The sequence below is a fragment of the Asparagus officinalis genome, chromosome 6 (genome assembly GCF_001876935.1).
Source record: "Asparagus officinalis chromosome 6, Aspof.V1, whole genome shotgun sequence".
Classification (NCBI taxonomy): Eukaryota; Viridiplantae; Streptophyta; class Magnoliopsida; order Asparagales; family Asparagaceae; genus Asparagus; species Asparagus officinalis.
The window spans coordinates 65,312,793-65,322,277 of NC_033799.1; the positions used below are offsets into that span (position 1 = coordinate 65,312,793).

Here is a 9,485-nt window from a genome sequence, read left to right on the forward strand (position 1 = left end):
GATATGTGCCCTTTCTTTTTGTAAGAGGCTTGTTCTTAGAAGATTGTATCCGGGAGGGATATAACCTCCAAGTGCATTGCTTGTGGCATATTTAAAAGCTTCAATGAAATATGGATTTCTTGCCAAATTGAATGATAAACCCCCCGTGAAAAACATTCGGGCAATGAGACCATGTAGGTGATCTCGGGCTCCACGATTAAATGATTGTTCTATGGTGTTCCCCTTACTTCTTCTCTTCTTAGCAACTTCTTTTGTGGTGGTGGTTGTTGACGTAGGTAATGGAACACTTTTGCCCTTCTTTGCCTTCAATCTAAGCTCCGCTAGCTCCAACACTTTCTTCATCTCAACAATATTTTCATTCTTCACATTTGCACAACACTTGATTCCAAATAATGGATGTCTTAAGAGATGTGCTTTTACTCTTGAATGAGAACTCTTAAAAGTTTCAAGACAATAATTGCATTGCCATTCCCAATTTCCACCACCTCCCGTTGCTTTTCCAAGTTTTGTGACATATCACCAAAGAGGAGCATTATCATCCTCTAGCTCACTTTGTGAACTTGTTCATCTAATTCTCTACAATTATTAACAAGAAAATACTTACATATAAGAAATAGAAAGCTATTTTTATTTTAATTAATAATTTAGAACTAATAAAATTACCTAAATAAATAAATACAAACATTAAAAATAATTTATAATTCAGCCCCCCTATATATGTTCGGGAAAAACCAAAACAGCCCCAAGGCCCCCAGCTCTCATCTCATCGGAGGGAAAAGGAGAAAAAAAGAGAAAAAAGGGCGCTGGATCTCCCTGTCGAGGAAAAAGGAGAAAAGGGGGCGTCGATGTTGCTGTCGAGGAAAAGGGAGAAAAGGGGGGAAAAAAGCAAAAACGAAACCCTAAAAACCATAAATCAAACCTTGTCTTCGAGCAGAGGAGTCGTCGAGGAGTAGGATTCGTCGTTGAGGCGCTGAAATCGCTTCGTCGAGGAGTTGATTTCGTCGGAGGAGGAGCAGTACTCGTCGTCGAGGCGCTGAAATTTCTTCGTCGAGGCTCTGATTTGCTGTCGAGGAGTTGAGTTCGTCGTCGTCGGAGCAGGACTCGTCGTCGAGGCGCTGATATTGCTTCGTCGAGGCTCTGAGTTCGTCGTCGAGGAGTTGAGTTCGTCGTCGAGGAGCAGATTCGTCGTCGAGGAATGGGATCGTCGAAGGTGGAGAAGGCAGTATCGCTTCAGAGGTAAGGGTTTTCGAAGTGGGCTTGGGCTATTGGGCTCAAATAGTTGACGATCGGTCCTGTTTCAAAATTTCAGCGATGATTTTTTTTTTTTGCGCGAGACGAGCCGTGTCCCTGCCGTTTGGGTGCGGATCCGCACCCAAAACGTACCCGACACGGGTACGGGGCCTCAAACGAAGTGTCGGGGTATCATAGATTACAACCCTTAAACCCTTATAAATAGCTGAGAAGTCAGTTACAAAGGGATCCTTTTTTGGATCATCTTGAATTGGCTTTTCTCGAAGCTTGTGCATTAGCTTGTGAACCATTTCGGTTAAATTGAAAATGATTAATTTCCTTTCTAAAATCAACTCTTTTACAGATTTTTAAACTCATTCAGAGTTCTTAACTTGTTAAGAGTTTTTAAACTTGTCTCGCAAGTTCTTCCGAACGTCAAGTCAAGAGGAATAGACCATGTTCCACGAAGCGAGATGCTCGGATTGTCAACGGGATACAAGATTCAAATTCCAATCCCCACCAAGAAGAACCTAGCTTTAAACAAAGGGGAAGATCTTCATCGATCTTGATCTCTTTTGTAAATCGGGAAACCGATAAAGAAAATTTATAATTTTTTTCTAAGTTGTTTAGAGAGAGATTACTGTGAGAGATTGTATTCATTCTTTTCTTAAATTGATTAAGGAGAATTAATAACATTTCCTTTCAATTTTTTTTGCATTTTTCCCGCAAACAATAATTAATATGATTTTTATTTGTGTGTTTTTCTTCATTCATTTTCAAGATATATGTGGTCCTGTGGATATATATAGCTATAGCATTGATATTCTCTTTTGATTTTGTGAAAGAGTTTGGGTATTAAAAAATTAAATTATCTAAGCCCATACATGAAATTTATTTGAACCAATACCCGTGTAAATATTACAATTGACATTGAGATCTAAAATATATGTGAGATTCTCTTTGATTTTTATATAAACAGTATCTATTGAAATGATGATAGTATATTTAAACTTTGTGATCTGCAAAAAAAGAACAAACATACAATATAAGTAATTGCTTTAAAATAATCTAATCTAGTCTAACAAGAAGAAAATAGATGAAAATGATGTGAAAATTATTATAATTTTATAATTCATAATTTTTAAACAATCTAATCTAATCTAATAAGAAGAAAATAACAAAGACACGTACCTGTTGAAGGAGATGAAAGTGCTATGAAAGCTGTTACAATTTTATATCTAAACAAAAGATCAAACATACAATATAATTAATTATTTTAAAATAATCCAATTTAATCTAATAAGAAGAAAATAGATGAAAGTGTTGTGAAAATTATTGATATTTCTTGATATGAAAAAAGATTAAATATACAATATAATTAATTGCTTTAAAATAATCTAATCTAATCTACTAAGAAGAAAATAACAAAGTCATATACATGTAGAAGGAGATGAAAGTGCTATGGTACTTGTTATAGTTTCTTGGCTTATAAACATTGGTATGTGATGTTGAATGTGAGAGGATAACAATTGTAAATATAGTTCTATTTAAATAATAATAGTATAATTAAACTTTGAAACTAATTATGCAGTAACGTGAACTACTTGAATTTTGGTTGGTGAGAAATTGTCAGGTTGTGTCCTCATATCGTAGCCGTTTGTTTTAAAAATTTTTTATAATTTTCAGAATGATTTTGTCTCTTTAACTTATTTGGTGGATTTTGCAAATACCACGTCCATATTATGTACATTTGTAGGTTTGTGTTATTCCTGGGTTCGACCTCTGGGGCGAACATTATTTGTCTCACTAATTTTTTTGGTTTTTACATATAAGTCATTCGTCTTGTATACATTTATAAATTTGACATTTAATAATTTTATTCAAATTTGTATTTTAATTTTAACTATATTATTATCTCATACTATGTATATCCAATAAAAATTCATCAATTTATCAACTTACTCTTACTTAATGAATTAGTATTTGAATTTTAAGGGTATTTTTGTCTACCAAAAGATTTTTCCGAACTCGTGCTTTTAAAGAGAGTATGATATATATATATATATATATATACGTACGCATCTGGCTGAGATCGTCGAAAGCAAGGGTTTTTTAGAAAAATGTCCGACAATTGCGTGATCCCATCTCGAGCTCGTGACCTCGAAAGCAGGGGGTTTTTTGAAAAATTATGACAAAAAAAGCCCCAAAATCGTCGTCCCTCGTGACCAGTCTCCTCATCAGCTTTAATCTCCTCCATTTCTCCATTTCTCCATTTCTCCTCAATTTCTCAAAAATCCCTATCAAAAAGCCGACTTCCCCCAGATCTCCTCCTCCGTCAACAGATCGACTTTCCCAACTCGATCCCACCGCGAAAGCAGCATCACCGCCGAGGGCGGTCGATCCAGTCTCGAGCTCTTCATCAGCTTTAATCTCCTCTATTTCTCCATTTCTCCTCAATTTCTCCTCAAAAATCCCCATCAAAAAGCCGACTTCCCCTATTTCTCCTCCTCCGTCAACAGATCGACTTTCCCAACTCGATCCCACCGCGAAAGCAGCATCACCGCCATCACATATATGCTAAATTTTTGTTCTCATATAGATTTATTATTTTGCTTTCTTAACCAAATAGAAATGGGATTGACCCTCCTCATTTTCTTGGTAGTTTCAAACCAACTGCTTTTGTTGGCTATTTTCCCACAAAGTGAAATAAGTTAGATTTTATTTCTATTTGTTCCATTTCAAGCATCAAATCCCTAGTTCTTGTAATCAATCTATAATTCCTAAAAAAAGACTGACAAAAACCCCAGAGATCTAACAGACTAAAAGATTTTGTGCTATTGAAACAACTGTAATAAAAAAAACCTAATCAAAACCTGTAACGAGCTTGGAATGGGCATGATCCTTACCTGAGTTGGGGGAAGGCGGTGGCTTGATGGAGGAGGAGAAATGGGGATCTTGAGAGAGCGCTCGAGCTCAAGACTGGATCGACCGCCCTCGGCGGTGATGCTGCTTTCGCGGTGGGATCGAGTTGGGAAAGTCGATCTGTTGACGGAGGAGGAGATCTGGGGGAAGTCGGCTTTTTGATGGGGATTTTTGAGGAGAAATTGAGGAGAAATGGAGGAGATTAAAGCTGATGATGAGACTGGTCACGAGGGACGACGATTTTGGGGCTTTTTTTATCGTTGTAATTTTTTTTAAAAACCCCTGCTTTCGAGGTCACGAGCTCATGATGGGATCACGCAATTGTCGGACATTTTTCTAAAAAAACCCTTGCTTTCGATGATCTCAGCCAGATGCGTACGCATCAGTGCGCATGAGAAATCCTCTGTCTATATATATATATATATATATAATATATATATATATATATATATATATATATATATATATATATATATATATATATATATATATATATTAAAAGAGATTAATGGGTATCCTTGTCAATAGGAGGAGATTTCCTCCTTGATGCCTCTAAAATCACATGATTGAGCGACATTATGGATGATCCGTCCGTTAAACTTGATCTACATATTCTAAAACCCCAACACACTAAGTTTGGGGTGAATCCGTCGTCGTTTGACCGCCTCCATCGAGCCATGTGGAAAAGTTCTATTCATTCAAAACCGTTAAAATTGATACAAGTGGATGAAGGGTCAAACGACGACGGGTTCACCCCAAACTTGGTGTGTTGGGGTTTTAGAATATGTAGATCAAGTTCAACGGAGCGGATCATCCATAATGTCGCTCAATCATGTGATTTTAGAGGCGTCAAGGAGGAAATCCGCTCCTATGACAAGGATACCCATTAATATCTCTCTCTCTCTCTCTCTCTCTCTATATATATATATATATAATATATATATATTATATATATATATATATATATATATATATATCACACTTGCACATGCACTTTTCCTCCATTTTACAACGCTTGTAGGGACTTTTCTAACTCCCCTGAGGTTTTTTTACCCTAGATATGAGAATTGATCTTTCTTAGTAGGACCCAGAATACTTTCAGGAGCAGGCATAGAGGCAGTAATCATAGTCTTCCTTGACAGATTTCATCTCTCCTCTAGATTAGATATTTCATGTTAGATGTTTCAGCCGCACATGGCAATTATTTTTGGAAATTTGGATGTATCTTCAATCTATTCCGTTCAGATAGATGTAGCTTCTTTGAGACTTATTTGTATTTTGTAGATGGAATCTTCAATCTATTCCGTTCAGATAGATGTAGCTTCTTTGGATGTATCTTCAATCTATTCCGTTCAGATAGATGTATCTTAATGACTCGAATTAATACATGTTCTGTAGATGGAATTTGTCTCAAAATTATAAACACTATGTTTCCAGAGACGCAAATACAGCCATCTAGGGGAAAAACTTAGGTCATGATTGCATCATAGGCCGAGTCATGTCCAATACAATCATATTTTGAAACCAACACATGACATTTCTTCTACCTCCTCTTTCTCATCTACTATTAACCATTCTCTTTAAGTCGTTACCATGGTTGGAAGCGAGCGCAACAGCTGTGGTCAGGGACAATGGGTTTGGAAGTGAACGCAGTGGTTGTGGTCAGGGGTTGTCCCTGACACATTTTGTTAAAAGGTTGTCGACCTAACTCATATTTCAACTATTTAATTAAAATTCCACCTCTAATCAGAAATATTCCCATCATTCATATTACTAAATCATAAGCTATAGGGAAATTTAAAAGAGATGCTTTAACTGATTAAATTCAGACCTTTTGCTTAACAACGGGGCTCTTGTGATCGAGGCGCTTGAGGATGTAATCAGAGACCTCTTTCACGATGCTGACATGAGAACTCCTCAAAAGACCACAGACCTCCTCCAATTTGTACACAGGAGCTACCTTGTCCTCGTCCGATGTCACTCCGTCGATCATCCGAGATCTCCAGTACGCTTCCACTGCTCTCCTGCTCGAATCCATGGGGACCCCAATCGATTCAAAACCCTAGAAATATGATCGCTCCTATTGGATCTATTCGTGGTTGAGGAGAGAGAAACCCTAGAGAGAGAAAGACGAGAGGGAAGGTGAACTGGGGAGGGTACTATGGCATGCGCTGGGTTAACGGGAAAAAACAGAGCACCACCGAGTAAGGCGTTTTTTTTTCCGTGTGAGGCAGCTACAAGGAACAGGGCTTATAAAGAGATCAATAATAAAGGTTTATTATTAATGTCCATCTACTCCCCTAAAAAATAAATAAGTAATTTAATGTCCAACTACCTGATTTTCAGTCTAATGAATAATGACTTGTCTTTCATAAAAAAAAACATGCATATTTGAGCACGTGTATGCATATAATATGTTATTACATAACTAAAAAAAAGAGGCTAACCCTATCAGTTTCACCATCTTTACTAAATATTCTAAGTTGTAGAAAGTAGTATTTAATTTCTTGAGTTGCAAAAAAATTAACACATTAGTACCTTCTATTAGATGTCTTGAGAACGTCCCCAAAAATATGTCTTGACAACTAATAGGAGGTATTAAAAGTACTACTTTCTTACAACTTAGAATATTGAAGTATAAACATGGTGAAACAATAGTGTATTTAAGTGCTAAATTTTTACAACTTAATGCATTAAAGTGCTATATTTTTACAACATAGAGTAAGTGCTACTTTTTGCAACTTAGGGTATTTAAACTTAAATGTAAAGGTAGTGAAACAATTGGGTATTTAAGTGCCAAATTTTCACAACTTATGGAATTAAAGTGGTACATTTTTACAACTAAGATTATCAGAGTTCTATTTTTTTACAACTTAGGATATTTAAATTTAAATGTAAATATAGTAAAACAATAGGATATTTAAGTGCCATTTAGCCATGATATAATGTTTTATAAAATCTATTATCTAGATCATAATAAACATTTGGTGCTTGAGAATTAGTTGTAAAGTTTGGGATCCGGATCCTCTCCAATTAGGTGATAATTGGAGAAGGTCCTATTCTCTCTATCCTTATCCTCCATTCTACGTTTAGTGGATGAGATCATACCACGTTAGGTTTTCATCATTATCTCAAAAATCATTGTGAACTTAAAAACTACTAATAAACTTGAAAACCACTATAATCAAAACCACTATTTGTGATAGTGAATATCTTACATGGTGTGATCTCATCCATTAAAAGTCATATAGATGGTAAGGATTGAGAGAATTGAACCCTCTCGTATTATTGTTAAATATTGTATATATATTGTCTACTTTAGTCTCACGTTAGTTAAGATAGTAAAATAATTTCTATTCATCTTGTAGATGAATACTACAATATCAAGGATAAATTTTCAAAACCAACCTTTTTTGAAATTTAATTAGAAAAGTCGACCCATTTCACTTTTAATTAGCATTTTTGACTCAGTTTCAACCAGCTGGCTGAAACTGTGTCAAAAATGCTAAATAAGTTGGAAAAAACTTTACAGGATTGAGAATATTCCATGAAGTTTAGCACAAAATTAAGCCACGCTAACAAAGATTAAAATCGTCACGAGATTGCCAATCCTGTAAAGTTTTCTTTGGTTGCAAACTTTACGAGATTAGCAATCCCGTGAAGCTGCACTAGACCACCAATAGAGGTGATCACCATACAAACTTCACAGGATTTTGAATCTTATGAAGTTGTAGGGTAATCTCACAGAGAATTCGATCTCTCTGTCGAGCTACCTTGCAACTTCATGGGATTCAGAATCCCATGAAGTTACTCAAACCTAACTTACTTATACCACATATTCTCTCTCTCTCTCTGTTCTCTCTCTCTCTCTCTCTCTCTCTCTCTCTCTCTCTCTCTCTGTGTGTGTGTGTGTGTGTGTGTGTGTGTGTGTGTGTGTGTGTGTGTGTGTGTCTCTCTCTCTCTCTCTCTCTCTCTCTGTGTGTGTGTGTGTGTGTGTGTGTGTGTGTGTGTGTGTGTCTCCTCACTCTCCCCCCAACTAGGGTTAGTACAACCACCCTGTTCTTGACCAACTCTGACCCCCTTACACTCTGACCATCTCCAATCACATATCTCCACCGTCGCTGACCTCCATTAGGTTGAAGTTCGCCAAAGTTTGTCGGAGTCCGTCAGATCTCAAATTTAGGGCTTGACCTAATTTTTAGAAAAATATTTAAACTTTTTTGGGTTTTCTCCTAATTTTCTATGTAATCCAACTATTTTATCATAATAGCTTGCTTTAGTTTAGATTTTGGATCAATGTTTAAATTTTTTTGTAATTTTGTGAAGAAAAAATAAGAAAATTTGTAAGAAATTTGATGGGAAATTAGGGAAAATTGTAAAAATTAGTGAATTAAAATGTTAAAAGTGAACATTGTTATAATTATTTAAATTAGGGAATTGTAAAAATTAGGGAAATAAAAATTTTAGAGTTTGACCTATGTAAAAAAAGGGAATTGTAAAAATTAAGTGTAAAATTTTAAAATTAGAAAATTTAACTATAAATATTATTTTTAGTGTCCTTTCTTTTTTTCTCCTCAGAGGTAATGATGGATGATCGATTCTTAATTCTTTGCTCATATGAGGGGAAGATTAACCATCTCGAGAATAATATGCCTGCATATGAAGGAGGTGTGACAAAAATATTGTTTATATCCAAATCATGTACTTTTGATGGATTGGTTAATAACTTACACAAACTTATATTAACTAATCCTCATGAGTATCGCCTCAATGTGATTTACAATTAACTTATAATGGAGAATAGAACAAGAGACATTCAAATCTCAAGTGACTATGATATGGATTTTATCTTCATATTGAATGATGAGAAGGATTCAGTGGAATTACTTATTGAAAAGCATGTTGGAGGACATTAAAGTTTACTCGACCACATTTTTATTCGCAATGGGATATGGATTGGACATAGATATGGATTGGACATAGTCACTATACTTGAGAGCGAACCTCGCTTGTGTTGGATATCATGTACCCAAGATATAGTTTTGATGATAACAATTTATTCACTATATGTATTATTGTGCACTAACATATCAATGCAGATATCAACTTGTTTTGATGATAACAATTTATTCACTATATGTATTATTGTGCACTAACATATCAATGCAGATATCAACTTCAAATAAGCTCAAGATATGTGAACAAAAGTGCAAGATGAGCTCAAGGCAATATGAAGTAAAGATGATGAAGTGCTTAAATATATACAATGTAAATTTTATATTTTCTTTACTTGGAATTATTGTACAAGCTTTGATCACTCACAACACATACAC

At 35.3% G+C, this 9,485-nt stretch overlaps 1 protein-coding gene across 1 annotated transcript in view; it reads right to left on the reverse strand.

The window, feature by feature from the left end:
• LOC109844600 (VHS domain-containing protein At3g16270-like) overlaps positions 1-6,366 on the reverse strand; it is a 32,314-nt gene extending 25,948 nt beyond the window's left edge. The window contains exon 1 of the mRNA XM_020413704.1: positions 5,984-6,366. Within this exon, the coding sequence (XP_020269293.1) occupies positions 5,984-6,190 (207 nt within the window). The 5' untranslated portion in view covers positions 6,191-6,366. The remainder of the gene's footprint in view (positions 1-5,983) is intronic.